This window comes from Ovis canadensis, chromosome 11 (assembly GCF_042477335.2).
Source record: "Ovis canadensis isolate MfBH-ARS-UI-01 breed Bighorn chromosome 11, ARS-UI_OviCan_v2, whole genome shotgun sequence".
In the NCBI taxonomy this organism is placed as follows: domain Eukaryota; kingdom Metazoa; phylum Chordata; class Mammalia; order Artiodactyla; family Bovidae; genus Ovis; species Ovis canadensis.
This window is the reverse complement of record NC_091255.1, coordinates 52,217,152-52,233,680: the sequence shown is the minus strand read 5'-3', so window position 1 is coordinate 52,233,680 and position 16,529 is coordinate 52,217,152. Positions and strand designations below refer to the sequence as shown.

At 49.1% G+C, this 16,529-nt stretch overlaps 1 protein-coding gene across 1 annotated transcript; it reads left to right on the top strand.

Moving 5' to 3' along the window:
• The first annotated feature begins 7,479 nt into the window (after positions 1 to 7,479).
• On the top strand, positions 7,480 to 10,047 carry LOC138415233 (peptide YY). The gene is made up of 4 exons (XM_069543535.1): positions 7,480 to 8,894; positions 9,294 to 9,481; positions 9,571 to 9,651; positions 9,805 to 10,047. The coding sequence occupies exons 1-4, from the start codon at positions 8,787 to 8,789 to the stop codon at positions 9,827 to 9,829; spliced, it is 402 nt and encodes a 133-aa protein (XP_069399636.1). The 5' UTR covers positions 7,480 to 8,786; the 3' UTR covers positions 9,830 to 10,047.
• The last annotated feature ends 6,482 nt before the right edge of the window (positions 10,048 to 16,529 follow it).

Below are 16,529 nucleotides of genomic sequence, written 5' to 3'. Positions count from 1 at the left end.
CTGATACCCAAGAAGCCTCATTCATATGTCTGGTGGGTTCTGGTGGGTGTTAGCTGGGAGCTCATGCTGACCCCTACACGTGTCATCTCCAGCCTGATGTCTTGGGGTGGTTGGACTTACAGAACAGTGGCTCCTAGAGCTAGTGGTCCAAGAGAACCAGGAGGTTGACTGCCTTGCTGTATTAGTTTGCTGGGGCTGCCATTACAAAGTCCCACAAACTGAGTGGTTTCACAACAGTTCTGGAGGCTGGAAGTCTGAAATCAAGGTGTTGGCAGGGTTTATTCCTTTGGAGATCTGTGAGCGAAGGAGGTGTGCCCGGCTTCCCTCTGTGGCTTCTAGATGGGGGTCTTTACCCCATGTCTCTTCACATCATCTTCCCTGTATGCCTGTCTGCTTCTGTGTCCAAATTTCTCTTTTTGGAATGACAATAGTCATGTTGGATTAGGAGCTCACTATACTGCAGTATAGTGAAGTAAAGTCACTCAGTCGTGTCCTACTCTTTGTGACCCCATGGACTGTAGCCTACCAGGCTCCTCTGTCTATGGGATTTTCCGGGCAGGAGTACTGGAATGGGTTGCCATTTCCTTCTCCAGGGGATCTTTCTGACCTAGGAATCGAACCCGGGTCTCCCGCATTGTAGGCAGACGCTTTACCATCTGAGCCACCAGGGAAGTACCTCACCTTAATGAATGACATCTGCAATGACGTTATTTCCAAGTAATGTCACATTTCTGAAGTACTGTGGGTTAGGATTTCAACACATGAATTGGAAAGCGAGGAGAGCAGAACACACTTTAATTCATAATAATTACCTTTTGTGACCTGGCCTCAGAAGTCATATAGCATCTTTTTTTCTTTAATTATTTAATTAATTTATTTGGCTGGGCTGAGTCTTAGTTGCAGCAAGCAGGATCTTTGATGTTCATTGCAGCATGCTGGGGGTTTCCCAGATGGAGCAGTCGTTAAGAATCCAACTGCCAATGCAAGAGCTATAGGAGATGCGATTTCTATCCTAGGGTTGGGAAATCCCCTAGAGAAGGAAATGGCAACCCACTCCAGTATTCTTGCAAGATAATTCCATGGACAGAGAAGACTGGAGGGCTACAGTTCATAAGGTTGCAAGCTGAGCATGCATGCAGCAGGCAGAATTTTTTTTTCTAGGTGTGGCATGTGGGAGCTTTAGTTGAAATGTTTTAGTTGGGGCATATGTGTTCTTTAGTTGGGGCATGCGAAGACTTAGTTGTAGCATGCGGGATCTGGTTCCCTGACCAGAAATCCAACTGCAATCCCTTGCATTGAGAGTGCTGAGTCTTAGCCACTGGATCACAAGGGAGTCCCTGGCCAGTTGTCTTCTGTATATTCCAGAATTTATATACATACTTAATTTTCTTAAATCCAACCAGGTAGAGCTCACTTACAAATCAACCTCAGCAATGTTCTCCAAATACACCTATTGAGACATACATATATGCAGGCAGACACAAGGAGAGATCTCATTGATCCATTTTCTAAACTTAGTCATGAAGCAGCTATCACAATATGACTCACTTGTTGTAAATAATAATTGGAAGAAGTTAAATTTAAAATAATTTTTTCTCTCCTCTTTTCATTTATTTTCTCAGTCTCAGAAATCAGAGATTATCTAGATAAGATACTTTATCCTGAGAGCTCAGGTCTCAGGGAGAGAAAAATCAGAGTCTTCTAGAAGGACTTACTCCCACAGGGTCAGAATTCTAGAGAGATATATTTCCCCCCTTCAATCTGGCTTTCTCTGCTGGTTGGGAATTAAGCAGGGGTAGGTTAAAGTTCAGCTAGCATTATGTACTTAATTGGCATCACTGAAGGTTCATAATTTTCATAGATAGCCCCTTACTTTCTTTTTAATGATTTGTAAAGTTGGTCAGCCTGTGTAACAAGAGTGTGTGTAACTCAGACCAACCTAAGTTGTGCCTTTTGCCTAGAGTAGCCATATCCTCTAAGTCATCTAAAAATGTGAAGCCAAGCAAAGGCTCATTATGGTGCTTAGAGAATGATTCAGGTGTCAAACCAGAATACTACTTAAAGGTTTTTTCAAATCTTTCATAATAGTCCAAAATGGATTTGTATGATCTTCGCTTGAACTGCTGAATCTCTGTCTAGTCTACAGTTTTGGGGGAAAGCTCTGGGATAAGTTTGAGCAATTTCTGGCTAATTCCTTGCATTCAGTGTGAGTTTGTGGTTCAAAATCCTTTAAGAGGTGTTTCCATTCTGCTTTCTTTCTTTATTCCCTTGCTTTCTGATGGCTCAGCAGGTAAAGAATCTGCTTGCAGTGTAGGAGACACAGGAGGTATGGGTTCGATCCCTGGGTTGGGAAGATCCCCTGGAGGAGGCAATGGCAACCCACTCCAGTATTCTTGCCTGGAAAATCCCAAGGACAGAGGAACCAAAGGCGGTCTATGGAGTTGCAAATACTCAGACATGACTGAGCGACTAACACTTTGCTTTCAGAAAATAACTGATGTATTAACTGAAAACTTAGGCTCGTAGGTCAGGATGGTTAACTGGATTCCTTACTATATATATTAAATATAAATTCTGTAGCAAATCTCAATAGATCCTGACTTGGATTCCTTAACTAAGGAATTCTAATTTCCTTGGAAATTCCTTAACTAAGGTTCTAAGTTCTGCTTGGTCCAGAGTGTGTACACCAAGGATGGTTTATCTCTTGCTATAATAGGTTTCTTCTTAAAGGTAGCTATAATCACTTCCGATTTTTAAAAAAATCTTCCTTTACTAGAAAAGGGAAGAGGTGAAAGAATTGGAAGAGAAAAAGACAGTGTCTGGGACAGGCAATTCAGATAGAAGAGCATATGTGGGGGGAGCAGACGGAGAGGCAGAGCCAGAGGCAGAGTGCTAGCAACCTTTTCAAGTTCTGCTATAGTTTCAAGCAGTTAATTGTTGATTTCCTGCAAAGAAGTTACGCTATCATTTCTCTTTTAGGATCTTCTAGGTACCAATCAATGTAAGCATTCCATTCTGTCTATTTGATCCTAGGCCTTTTCTAACTGTGTGCACAAAAATTAGCGATTTTGGAATATCTGAAAACTCCGATTTGGCCATTTTAGGTTGAGATCTCCTTTAGTATGATTTGCCAATTAATTACATACTTGTAACTGTGAGTTTTGTATATACATAACTCTGGCTGGGGTGTTAGTTAGAGACTGGCTTTCTGATGCCCCTTGTTTCTGTGTTTGAGAGGCTCTATTTCCCATTTTTAAAACTGAATTTATTTGTCAGGGACAAAATTTGCTAGTGAAATTGTGTGATGGGCCAGCGTGCTGCTTGTGAGGGTAACTCCCGCAAGTGTTGCCCTAGCGTTGTTTCAGTCCTCTTGCATGTCTTAGCTGCTTCTTTTGGTGGCCTAAAACCAACATGGGTGCTCAGATCACTGACTGTCCAATTCTTGTTCGTGACCCTCAGTGAGCAAATATTTTAATTAATGAATGGGATTTCCCTATGGGACCACTGCATGGTATGAGGGCTCTGCCTCCACCACTCCTGTAAATTTCTCAGTCTCTTGAGAAAGCCATAACCGGCTGGAAGGAGTCTTATCCCTTTTCTTTGGGGCTTTCATGTAATATCTTCACTTTTATTCCAACAAATTCTATTAAGGCAGTCAAATGGAGGAAAACATCAGATCAGGCTCTTACCTCACCATCCAGCACAGACCACTCAGTTTCTTACAACTGAGCAAACCCTGGCATCCTTCCCACCCCACCTCACCAGTATCCTTCACTGGAGTGGGGCAGCTACCTGTCACTCAGTCGTGTCTGATTCTTTGGGACCCCATGGACTGTATAGCCCATAGAATTCTCTAGGCCAGAATACTGGAGTGAGTAGTCTTTCCCTTCTCTAAGGAAAGGCTGGGATCAAATCCAGGTCTCCTGAATAGCAGGCAGATTCTTTACTGGCTGAGCCACAAGGGAAGCCCAGGAATACTGGAGTGGGTAGCCTATCCCTTTTCCAGCGGATCTTCCTGACCCGGAAATTGAACCGGGGTCTACCACACTGCAGGAGGATTCTTTACCAACTGAGTTGTCAGGGGAGTCCTAGGTACCTGCTACACACCGCTACATAAGACTCAGGATCATCAACAAGTATGGCAGACCCGAGAACCAGGAGTTCCGTTCAGTCGCTCAGTCGTGTCCGACTCTTTGTGACCCCATGAATCGCAGCACGCCAGGCCTCCCTGTCCATCACCAACTCCCGGAGTTCACTCAGACTCACGTCCATCCAGTCAGTGATGCCATCCAGCCATCTCATCCTCGGTCGTCCCCTTCTACTCCTGCCCCCAATCCCTCCCAGCATCAGAGTCTTTTCCAATGAGTCAACTCTTCGCATGAGGTGGCCAAAGTACTGGAGCTTCAGCTTTAGCATCATTCCTTCCAAAGAAATCCCAGAGATGATCTCCTTCAGAATGGACTGGTTGGATCTCCTTGCAGTCCAAGGGACTCTCAAGAGTCTTCTCCAACACCACAGTTCAAAAGCATCAATTCTTCGGCGCTCTTCCTTCTTCACAGTCCAACTCTCACATCCATACATGACCACGGGAAAAACCATAGCCTTGACTAGACAGACCTTAGTCGGCAAAGTAATGTTTCTGCTTTTGAATATACTATCTAGGTTGGTCATAACTTTTCTTCCAAGGAGTAAGCGTCTTTTAATTTCATGGCTGCAGTCACCATCTGCAGTGATTTTGGAGCCCAAAATAATAAAGTCTGACACTGTTTCCACTATTTCCCCATCTATTTGCCATGAAGTGATGGGACCAGATGCCATGATCTTCGTTTTCTGAATGTTGAGCTTTAAGCCAACTTTTTTGCTCTCCTCTTTCACTTTCATCAAGAGGCTTTTTAGCTCCTCTTCACTTTCTGCCATAAGGGTGGTGTCATCTGCATATCTGAGGTTATTGATATTTCTCCCAGCAATCTTGATTCCAGCTTGTGTTTCTTCCAGCCCAGCGTTTCTCATGATGTACTCTGCATAGAAGTTAAATAAGCAGGGTGACAATATACAGCCTTGATGTACTCCTTTTCCTATTTGGAACCAGTCTGTTGTTCCATGTCCAGTTCTAACTGTTGCTTCCTGACCTGCATACAGGTTTCTCAAGAGGCAGGTTAAGTGGTCGGGTATTCCCATCTCATTCAGAGACTTACCCAAATGGGTCTGGATTCTCCAAGGAGGCAGATGGGCACAAGGGACCTCTGCTGGTATGAGGGCTCTGGATCCTCACAGAGTTCAGGCAAAGTACAGAATTCCACTCTGGGTCCCTTCCTCATGGTTTCCATAACAGCTGACTTCTTGAAAAATGTAAATGTGAGTTCCATGAGTTAAGTTTTATTTGAGGCAGCATTTCAGATAGCTCTGAAAAACTGCTCCAAAGAAGTGAGTGTATGTGTGTTTGTGTGTGTGTGTGAGAGAGAAAGAAGGTCTATATACATGTGAATTTGGTGAAGGGGGAGTACAAACAGTCAAGCATGTGTTTTTTGACAAAAAGTTTCTGCTAGTCACAAAGGGCAGATGTTACCACAAAGGACTTTAGTGCTTTTCTAGATATGAGGAATTGGTCTCATAAAATCGGCTCCTGAAAATGTCTATCTGAAGAACTGTTCTGTCGGTTTTTCCCTGAGCACAGAGTGCCTCACTTCTGCTCTCCACCCTGAGCTCCTTTCAGGGGGCGTTGAAGATCAGCAGCCGCAGCAGTACATGATAATCCTTGTAGAGGTAGATAGCAAGTGCCAATTTGTAATTGACATCTTCCACTAGAATGTAAACTCCACGAGGGTATGGATTTTGCCTGTTTGTTTGCTGCTCGGTCCCTGGTGCTTAGAAGGATGTCTTGTTCATAGTAGGGACCTAAGAAGTGTTCATTGAGTGAGGACTGATTACTCTTGCTACATGGCCATGTACTGTGTGTAGACCCTTGGACATGAGGCCCCACCCAAGGGTGGAAGGTAATGGGCTAGTGCTGCCCAGTGGATGGGATATCAGACAGAGGTCTTGTGTAGGGGAGGTGGGCAGGTGATGGGATATATGGAATTAAGACTCTAGGGATGAATGGCATGGGCTACCCTCTCCTGATGAGTAGCCCTTGAGCCCATTGGGCAAGAGCAATGGTCAACAGGGGTCCAAGTCCATAAGCCTCCTTGACCCCTAGGGTGGCCTTGCTAGGTGTTCCGAGAATGGGGATCAAGGGAACGTCAGTGTTTCTGTCCCCACTTCCCTTTGAGGACAAGTTGGAGGAAGGTGCTGATCCCAAGTCTACAATAACAGTTATTTGGAAGTTTCTCCTCTCTCAGATGTCAGTTCCCCACCATCCAGACAGGTCTCATGGCGACTGAATCAAGTGTCAGTGATGGTGGGTGTGTGAGTTGGGGGATAGCTGAGCCCACTGATCGATGGCTGAGACATCCTCTCCACCAATCAACAAGTTAATACACTCTTCAATGAGGGAGTGGTGATTAATGAGTCAATTGGCTGGCCCTATAATTGTGCAGTGGGAGTCTGACTTCTGGCCCACCCTGAGGGACCTCTTCTGGTCCCATTTGCTTTCACTCTAATAGTAGAGGGGAAAATGATTTATTGAGAGGTTGAACCTGAATCTGGGTCTTTGCCCATGCCTTCTTAACTTCTGCCCTCTACCCTCAGACTCCACCCTCCCCAAGATATCAGGGGGTTCCAGGGATGCCACAAATTCCCTGTGGGCATCTCACAGCTCATGTCATCACTCTCTGCCTTGGTCAGAATGCTACAAACACCCTGTCACCACCCTAGCTGGTGCTGCGGTATTAGCTCAGATGTCCCTGACCCCTTTAGCTTGCAGGCTCCTTGTCTAGGCCTTGATCCTGGGACTGTAGCTGTCCTCACCAGCTCTGTGGCCACCCTCTCCATCGCTACGGTGAGCACCTGTCTTTGTCTTCCCAAGGCCTCTGGAAGGGTGGAGTTCTTTTATTGCTGCTGTTTCCTCTCCAAACTGGACACAGGCTTGTTCCCATGTTTTTGTCTGTCCCTGTGTTGCGGGAACTACTCCAGTTGGGGCTGCACAGGGATGACGGAGTATCTCTGCCCTCAGATGAGGGCTCCCCAGTGAAACTGCTGCTCCTCTCACCACAGACAGGGAATCCCCAGGGATGTGATCTGGGATTTCTGGAGAACAGAGTTGGGCTTCACCCTCTAGACATGACGTCCTAAGAAAAAAAGATTTTTCTCCCCGCACTGAGGATAGGGTTCATGTCCATGCTCAGTGTGCCCACCTGGCCTTTCTTGGGACGTGTGGGGCCCAGAGGGCCCAACTAGCTGATAAGCAGCCATTTCCGGAGAGTACAGGTGACTGAACCCATAAAAAGGTGATTGAGAGAGCCGTGGGCTCCACTTCCAGAGCTCTAAAAATAACACCCATGGCCATCTGTCCTGAGGGTGGAAGGGCTGGCCCAGAACTAGGGGACTGAACAAGAGGGTCCCTCCTGCTCTCATGGGCTGATGGGAAGTCTGCAAGCACTGGAGGTTCCAGCCAGGGCAGAGAAAGGGAGCTGGAAATGTTCATTGGAGACTTCCTTGTAGCACTCTTTTTTCCTGTCGGAGGCAGGTGGGTCTGATGGGGTTGGTAGACTCCATACTTACTTAGCTTCCCTTCCCCTCCCTGCATGCCTGACTCCTAAGCCTCACGGTTGTCTGAGATAGTAAGGCTTTCTGTCCATCGTGATTGAGTGGGCCTCTCCCTGGGGTCAGCCTCAGCCCTTTTCTCTGGTTTGAATCCCGGGTGACCTTGGCTGTTGTTTCCTTACCTCTTAGAGCATTAGTTTCCTCATCTGTAATGTGGGGAGAAACGCAGCTCATTGTGTTATTGTGCCTGAAATCATGTACTGCCCACTACACAGTAGGTGCTTAACAAACAGGAGTCTTTCCCTTGGTGGGGATCTTTGACCCTGAGCCCAGTGGAGATTGTAATGGGCTAGGGATGGTGGCATGTAGTTGGGCATTCCTGGCATCACTCAATCCTGTAAGACCCCAGTGCCCAAGTGACCCCTGGATGGAAATGGGGGCACACTGCCTTGCAAGGGGTCTGTATACCAGGCCTGCTGGACCTGAACATGTATGTGTCAGGCTGGGTGTACAGGTGGCTGACTCAGCTGCTTCTGGGGAGAGGACTGACCTTTGCCCCCTCCCACCCCTCTCCCAACTCTTGAACAGAGGGAGACATAGTGGAGTGTCCAGAGGGGTCCATCCTCCAAGACTTCACAGACAGCAGGTCAAGAGCCAAGGTTATAGCTCGCGTTCTGCCTCCAGTAGCAAGAGGTTTTCCCCACAGTTCCTGTCAATGCATTATGGAGAAGAGGCTGAAAAGGTTGGCTTTTGGAAGGAGTGGTCATAAGTCCCACAGGCTGGAAAATATGAATCTGGCCTCCTGCCTGCATCTCCTCTCCCCCACCATGGACAGGCTAGGAAAGAAGGAATGTCAACCCTGGTCCTAGGGGTCTTCCCAGGAATCTAGACCGAATGGCTCACTTCCTCAGGAGGCTACACCTGCTGTTGGGGTGCTGAAGGGTGAAGATGGGGTTCTGACTAGGCATCCTGTCCAGAGGTACCCTGAGTACAAGTGTTGGGGGCTCCGCCTTGGCTCCTTGGAGGTGGAGACATCACTTACTGTCTGAATGTAAGCTCAGCGATCTGCCCCTGGGTGGCGTGAGGAAGGAGAGCCCTCCCCCCTCTAGTTCCCCTCCCCTTTCAGACCAGGATATAAGCCCCACATGGAACGCACTGAGCTGAGGAGGCCGCAGCCCCACCTGCAGCAGTCCAGCCCTTCGGACTCCTCTGGCCTTCCATCTCCTGACCACCCTGCCTCTGGAGCTGTCGCTGTGAGTGGCCTGGGACCCAGCAATGGTCTGGTCGGGGGATCCCAGGCTAGTCTGTGGGAAAACTGAGGCTAGCAAGGTGGAAACGGACTGAGTGGTGAGAAGCTGGTTTAGAAGGGGGTCAGTGGAAGTGGGAAGGAGAAAAGCCGGGGAGTCCCTGCTGCCAGCATAGCCTTGTTCCTCCATCTGCCCTTCTGGTGGAGGCAGGCAGGGCGTATGCTCTTAAAAGATGAGGAAACTGAGGCCAGAGATGGTGCAGTGCCTGAGAACACACAGCCAGCAGGTGGCTAAGCCTTGGTCGGGAACCAGCCCCAGACAGGTCGCTGAAGCCTCGGCTAGGTGGCAACCTCAGCTTCCCGCTTCCGAGTAGATACTCGGACTGACTCTAGTGCCCCTCTGCAGATGATGGCGGGGCGCAGATCGCGGCCTGCGATGGCCACAGTGCTGCTGACCCTGCTCGTCTGCCTGGGGGAGCTGGTCGACGCCTACCCCGCCAAACCCCAAGCTCCGGGAGAGCACGCCTCGCCAGATGAGCTGAACCGCTACTACACCTCGCTGCGCCACTACCTCAACCTGGTCACTCGGCAACGGTGAGAACGGGTGCGGGGTGGGCGGGGCCTGGCGGCCACCAGGGGCGTGGCCAGACTCGACCCCACCCATCTCTGGCTCCGCCCCGCAGGTTTGGGAAACGAGACTTCTCAGAAGCTCTTCTGTCTATACTGCTCTTTCCAGATCGCGAGGACCCGCCGGTCAAGTCGCGGTAAAAGCGCCCCGCCGGACCGCTGTCCCATGGGGGGTGGCCTGGTCCTCCTTCCACCCTATTCCCGCCGCCTCGTACTTTTCCCCAATCTCGCCTACCCAGATCCGACGCCGGGCTTGGCTCCGTATGACTCCTTTCCTTTCCCTCCTACAGGCCAGAAGGAGCCTACCTGTGGTGAAGACCCCGACGGCCTCGAGAGAGAGACATGTGCTAAGACACCAACCCCATTTCCATGTTTGCTCCTGACCCCGGAGCCTGGATTCCTCTCAGGGCTTGCTGGCTCTGAAGTCCTTATTTGGGGTCCTTTTTTCCATTTCTCCCTGTCCCCGCCCCTGGGCTGGAGGGGCCGGATGTGGTCCTTCCTTGATCTCTAAATAAAGTGCAAATTTCACTGAACTGGAAATGGTGCGTTTCTACATCTTGTCTCTTGTCCTTCGTGGAGGTGGCATCCAGGTGGGAGTGGAGGGTGGAGGGGAGAAAGCTGAGAGGATAGAAGATGACGCCTGAGACCAAAGGAGCCCGAGGCCAGGGCTGGGGTGGAGTGAGGGGCCCTCTCTGCTCTGAACTAAGAGAAAACTACCCCCCAGTGTGAGGAGTGGATGGCACCCAGACAAGGGTCCTCTGGCGCTCTAGGCAGGTGGGGTGGGGGCAGGTTGAAAGTTCTTCCAAAGGGTTAGGGAGGAGCAGGAAGAATTGCTGCTGGAGGGTGAAGGGTGTGGAAAGGAGCAAGCTAGGCAGCCCAGCAGAGTAGCTGGGGACAGAGCTGCGCCATCCCCCAAAGAGGGAAGTGTCTGGAGAATAGGCTTGGCACCAACACCCCAGGTTACCCCGAGGAGATGTATCACTAACCCCGGGGGCTGTAGTGGCTGGGAGTGGAGATGGGACCCCAGCTGGGGCTGTGGAGGGAGAGTCATTTGTGGGGTGAGATGGGTGTGTGTGCTGGGGCAAGGGGTCACTTCCAATACCCCCAATGCCTGGGCAGGAGCAGTGGGAGTGTGGAGGCTGCCCTTTCTCTCTGCTGCCCCCTTCCCCTTTCTGAATTCACACTCAGGAGATAAGTCACCAAGCATGGTGTCCTGGGGACAAGGTCATGAGAGGGATGCCCTCCTGAGGTGGCTCTGGGAGAGGAGCCTCAAGCTGGCTCTGCCATCGCTGGAGGAGAGGCCCCTGGTCAGACACCACCTGCCCTGGGGTCCCTGGGGCTCTAGCACCTTCCCTTCCCTGCACTTCCCTCTAGTCTCCTAGAAGGTAGGGTGGAAGGGGGAGAGGGAAGCAGGTGGAGGGCCTGGTCAGGTTACAGGCCGTGTAGACTCCAGTGCTCTAAGCCTTCGGCCTGGCCACTTCCCCTGCTGTAGATCCCTTTCCCTCTCCTCAGTCTGGGGATGAGCTTCAGGGTAGTGGCTACCTCCTCCCAGAAGCCTGCCCTGATTGCTTGGGGGTGGAGTTGGATCTCTCTGGTTTCCTCTTCCTACAACAGTCTACCTTCTGAGACTCACTTTCCATCACAATTCCTCCTGTCTTCTCTCCTCTACTCTAACCACTCCTCTACTCTAACCATTCTAACCAGTTGATCAAGTCCCAGGCCCAACCTCAGGAGAGGTAGGATGGGATCATGCAACGGCTGCTACAGACTTTGGTTCATTTTGTGGTTGGAGGTGTGGGAGGATGTGAATCTGTGTTTGTGTCCATGGTCTCCTATCTGTTGGTCTGCTGGGAGAGCTGTGGTCAGTTTGAAGCTAATAGAAGAGAGCCCTGGTATAAATTATACGGCCACAGACAATTTCTGCCCAGCTTGACATGTCTGGTTCACCATAGGTGACAAGGGTTTGCTTCAAGTCCACTGGAGGAAGTGTTGAGAGATGATTACTCCACTGCTGATCAGACTCAACCAATGCTGGAGCTGGAGGGAACCTTAGATGTAACATTAATGATGCCAATATCAATAGTTACTTGAAAAAAAAAAGGCACTTTACTGAGAATTCGCTTGTGGTGCAGTGGTTAGGACTCAGCACTTCACTGCAGGGGCTTGGGTTTGATCCCTGGTCAGGAAACTAAGATTCTGCAAGTTGCGTAACACAGCCAAAAAAAGCACTTACTTATGTGTTAGACAATAAGCTAATTGTTTTACATACATCATATGGCCACGGTATTGATCTGGCTTTTAAACTTGAGATGTAATTAAAAATTCCTTAAGAAAGGAATTTATTTCTCTCTTACATAAAATGCCAGTTTCATCTGGGGCATTGGCAGCTCTGCTCGATGGGGTTGTTAACAGCCCAGCTGCCTGTCCTGTGGTTTTCCCAAGCCCTCATCTAAATGACTGAAGATAACCCATCAGGCTCATAGCAGCATCCCAGTTCTAGCCACTGGGAAGGGAGGGAAGGAGAAAGGGTAGCTGTGCCGGTTATTGTCCTGTACAGCAAGATATCCTAAAAGCAGCTCTGTCTTACACCATGAGTCTTTCAAGGGCAGGAACCCCACAGTTGCTGCAGAAGCCTCAGAGACAAAAGATCTGGATTTGAGTCCCATGTCCATCATTCCCTGGCTGTGTGACTGGCCTAGTCATTTCATGTCACTGCATTTATTTCTTCACTGATGAAACAGGGATCCTCAGACCTTAAATAATATTGGATTGGCCAAAAAGTTCATTTGGGTTTTCCCGTAAGTTTATGGAAAAATTCTAACACACCTTTTGGCCAATTCAATAATATTAGTTCACCATTTTAAGGCTCAGAGAGATGTAAGCTGCCAAAAGTCACGCAGCTAATGAATGTCAGAGCTAGTGAGAGGAAGAGCTGAGTCTACAGGTCAGCTTGACACAGCCTGGCACATGCTTATGAATGTCCCCCTTCTTTTCCTTTCTTCTCCTACTCACTCCGAAAAGTGAAAGTGTTAATCCCTTAGTCGTGTCTGACTCTTTGTGACCCCATGGATTGTAGCCTGCCAGACTCCTCTGTCCATGGGATTCTCCAGGCAAGAATACTGGAGTGGATTGCCATTTCCTTCTCCAAGAATACTGGAGTGGATTACCATGCCCTCCTCCGGGGGATTTCCCCAACCCAGGGATGGAACCCAGGTCTCCTGCATTGCAGTTGGATTCTTTACCATCTGAGCTACCAGGGAAACCCAAGAATACTGGAATGGGTAGTCTATCTCTTCTCCAGGGGAACTTTCTGACACAGGAATTGAACTGATGTCTCCTGCATTGCAGCAGATTCTTTTTTTTTTTCCTTTTAAATTAATTTATTTTAATTGGAGACTAATTACTTTATAATATTGTGGTGGCTTCTGCCACACATTGACATGAATCAGCCACAGGTGTACATGTATCCCCCATCCCGAACCCCCTGCCACCTCCCTCTTCACCCCATTCCTCTGGGTTGTCCCAGAGCACCAGCTTTGAGTTCCCCGCTTCATGCATAGAACTTGCACTGGTCATCTATTCTACATATGGTAATATACATCTTTCAGTGGTATTCTCTCAAATCATCCCACCCTTGCCTTCTCCAACAGAGTTCAAAAGTCTATTCCTTACATCTGTGTCTCTCACGCAGTCTTGCTTATAGGGTCGCCATTACCATCTTTATAAATTCCATATATACGCGTTAATATACTGCATTAGTGTTTCTCTTTCTGACTTACTTCACTTTGTATAATAGGCTTCAGTTTCACCCACCTCATTAGAACTGACTCAAATGCTTTCTTTTTTATTGCTGAGTAATATTCCATTGTGTATATGTGCCACAACTTCTTTATCCACTCTTCTGCCAGTGTACACCTAGGTTGCTTCCATGTCCTAGCTATTGTAACCAGTGCTGCAATGAACATTGGGGTAAATGTGTCTCTTTCAATTTTGGTTTCCTTGGTGTGTATGCCCAGAAGTGGGATTGCTAGGTTGTATGACAGTTCTGTTTCCAGTTTTTTAAGGAATCTCCATTCTGGTCTCCAGAGTGGTAGGTATCAACAGTGTAAGAGGGTTCCCTTTTCTCCACACCCTCTCCAGCATTTATTGTTTGTAGACTTTTTGACGGCAGCCATTCTAACCGGCGTGAGATGGTACCTCATTGTGGTTTTGATTTGCATTTCTCTGATAATGAGTGATATTGAGCATCTTTTCATGTGTTTGTTAGTGCAGGCAGATTCTTTACCAGCTGAACTACCAGGGAAGAACTCACTCCTAACCCATCTCAAAACGGCTCTGACACTGTTTCCTTCCAACCACCCCAAGGGAAAAACTCCCCTCCTTCCACACCCAGCCCGTATGTGACCCAAAGCCCTTACTTGACCCACACGCAGTTTTTCTTTCCTCCCCATTCAACTATTCTTCTCCTGCAGTAATTTATTATATGGATTGGTTTAGCCTGTTTCTTAGAAAGAAAAAAGCCTTCCTCAGGAAAAAATTGAGCTGAAAATGACAGGATTTGCTCTTGCAGGCACTGTGGGCAGGGAGGACTACTCAGCCCTCCTGAGCCTTTAGGGGACCCTGGAGGCAGATGGACTTCTCATGGTGGACAGAAGTCGGGGCAGAGCCCAGGTTGCAAATTAATGACCCGAGCTCCTAGTTGGGCCTGAGCGGGTGGGACAAGGACCCCAGGGGTGTGTGTGTGTGTGTGTGTCTGTGTGTGTGTGTGTGTGTGTGTGTGAGAGAGAGAGAGAGAGATAAACCTCAACCCAAGGGTTTCCCTAAGGAATGGGGGACCCCCTGAGTTCCTGGTATCTGGGGCTGGCCACCATTTCCTTTCCCTGCTTCCTTGCTGCTGCCAACCCAGTGTGAGAATAAGACAGTGGCCTAAGAGTTGGCCCAGGCTGCTTTGGAGGAATTTTTGGAGGGGTTATGTAAAGCTAATCGCATTCCTGCCTTTGCAGTCCTGTATGTAAGGACCACCTTCACCCTGTGGCCTCAGGTGTTTCTGGGGTCTTCCTTTCCTGGTCTTACTGCAGCCTTCACTCCATCCTAACACTGCCCAGTGGCCACCGTCCCTGTCCCAGAGAGCGTGGGGTTGGGCAGGGGAGGCGGACCACTTTCACTTAGTCTGTCTGCAGGTACGTCCTTGGTGCTTCTTGAAGCAGAGCTCCATGGCAAGCCCTGGGAACAGATGAAGGTGAGTGAGAAGGATCACCCAGTCTGGATGTGATCATACGTTTGAGAAAACGCATCCACTGCCCACTCCTCCTCAGTTGTCACAGCATCGTTGAGAGGATCCAGAAGAAGAATCTCTTGTTCACAACGGAGAAAAATGAAAGCTGTAGGTTCTGCTGACATTGTAGAGTAACTGTCGTTTTTGTAGGCACTGACAAAGCTGTTTACCTCTGTGACAGGACGCAACTATAGATGGCCTCAGCTTTGAGCCAATCCCCAGATCTACCATCTGTCCGCAGGGGCTGGGACCTGCCCTGGGTAATGGCCATAACCGGTCCCACAGCAGCTGCAGTCCTGTGGGAGCCCAAGCCCTTTGTACTATGGCTGGAGCCTGGCGCCCCCTGGTGGCACCCTGCAGCCCCTGCCGGCCTCACTAGAGGCCCGCCTATTGGGGTGTATATGCTAAGTCGCTTGAGTTATGTCCAACTCTTCGCGATCCTATGGACTGTAACCCGCCAGGCTCCTCTGTCCGTGGGATTCTCCAGGCAAGAATACTGGAGTGAGTATCTACGCTCTCCTCCAGGGAATCTCCATGACCCAGCGATCGAAGCCATATCTCTTATGTCTGCTGCACTGGCAGGTGCGTTCTTTACCACAGGTGCCACCTGGGCAGCTCCAGCCATTAGGAGACCAGCCACTAATTCACCAGCCTCATTTTATCAAGTTGGACCCCGAAGCCCAGGGAAGGGCCAGCAGGGCTTTTGGAGACAGAACGATCTCTATTCTGCTCTGCGGAATTGGGTGGAGCGTTATTGTTCTTGTTGCCAGAAATCAGAATTGAGAGGAGGAAGGCAGAACTCTGGCAATTCCTGAGCCTTCCTTTATCCTCATTACTATGAGGAAAATCAAAGCTTGGATCTGTGCAGCATCACCTCCAGTCCTCATCCCCACCCCACCCTTGCCTGTGGTCCTCTCCCAACACACTCTTTTGGTGTTGTGATCTGAAATGGCAGAACCTCGGGGGTGAGAAGTCCCTTGCCCACTACTAGGGCTTCACTGAGTCATTCAGACACAGTCAGTTATGCTCCTACCCCTGAGCTGGGGAGGGAGCCAGGGGTGGGGGAAGGGACACTGAGCAGGGAAGACTCAGAGGCTCCTGGGACCAGGGCGGGGGGCTGGGCAGGGGGAGGTGGTGGTGGTTTGCTGGCACTGGTGGGGTTGGAAATCTAAGTCAGAACTTGAGTCTTAGACAGCTGTGTGACCTTGGGCTAGTATCTTTGCCTCTCTGAGCCTCACGTTTCTTAGTCAAAAAATGGGAAATTATAGCAATACTTTAACAGCCTTACTTAGAAAAAAGAAAAAAAGAGCACAGATTTTGGAGTTAGACTTTGTTTCAAACCCTGGATCTCCACTGACTAGTTACGTGGCTTGAGGCTAGTTACTTAATGTCTCTGAGACTCAGTTTTGAATCTGTAAAATGGATTGTTGTAGGAACTCACTGAGGTGATTGAGCTGGGAGCACTTTAGAAAATTCAAGGCTGTACAAGTGATTCTGGTTTTTATCTTTATCTTGGAATAGAGGCACTGGGAAATGGCTACCAGATACTGGCCTCCCTACCCAGGAATAAGAACAGGCACACCAGTTCTCATTGCGCATCTATCTGCTATCCAGGGAGAGGTTTCTCCCTACCTGGGTCCCCACTCCTTTTCACATTCCCCGGTTCCCTGAGGCATCTCTCCCGTTCCATCTTGTTCTAATCACAGATGCACAGGAAGTCCTGAGTCTCCAGCCTTCATC

Coding starts and splice junctions, on each gene's coding strand:
- LOC138415233 (XM_069543535.1), top strand. CDS start 8,787: ATGGAACGCACTGAGCTGAGGAGGCCGCAGCCCCACCTGCAGCAGTCC. Junction 8,895..9,293: donor CTGCCTCTGGAGCTGTCGCT/GTGAGTGGCCTG, acceptor GCCCCTCTGCAG/ATGATGGCGGGGCGCAGATC. Junction 9,482..9,570: donor AACCTGGTCACTCGGCAACG/GTGAGAACGGGT, acceptor TCCGCCCCGCAG/GTTTGGGAAACGAGACTTCT.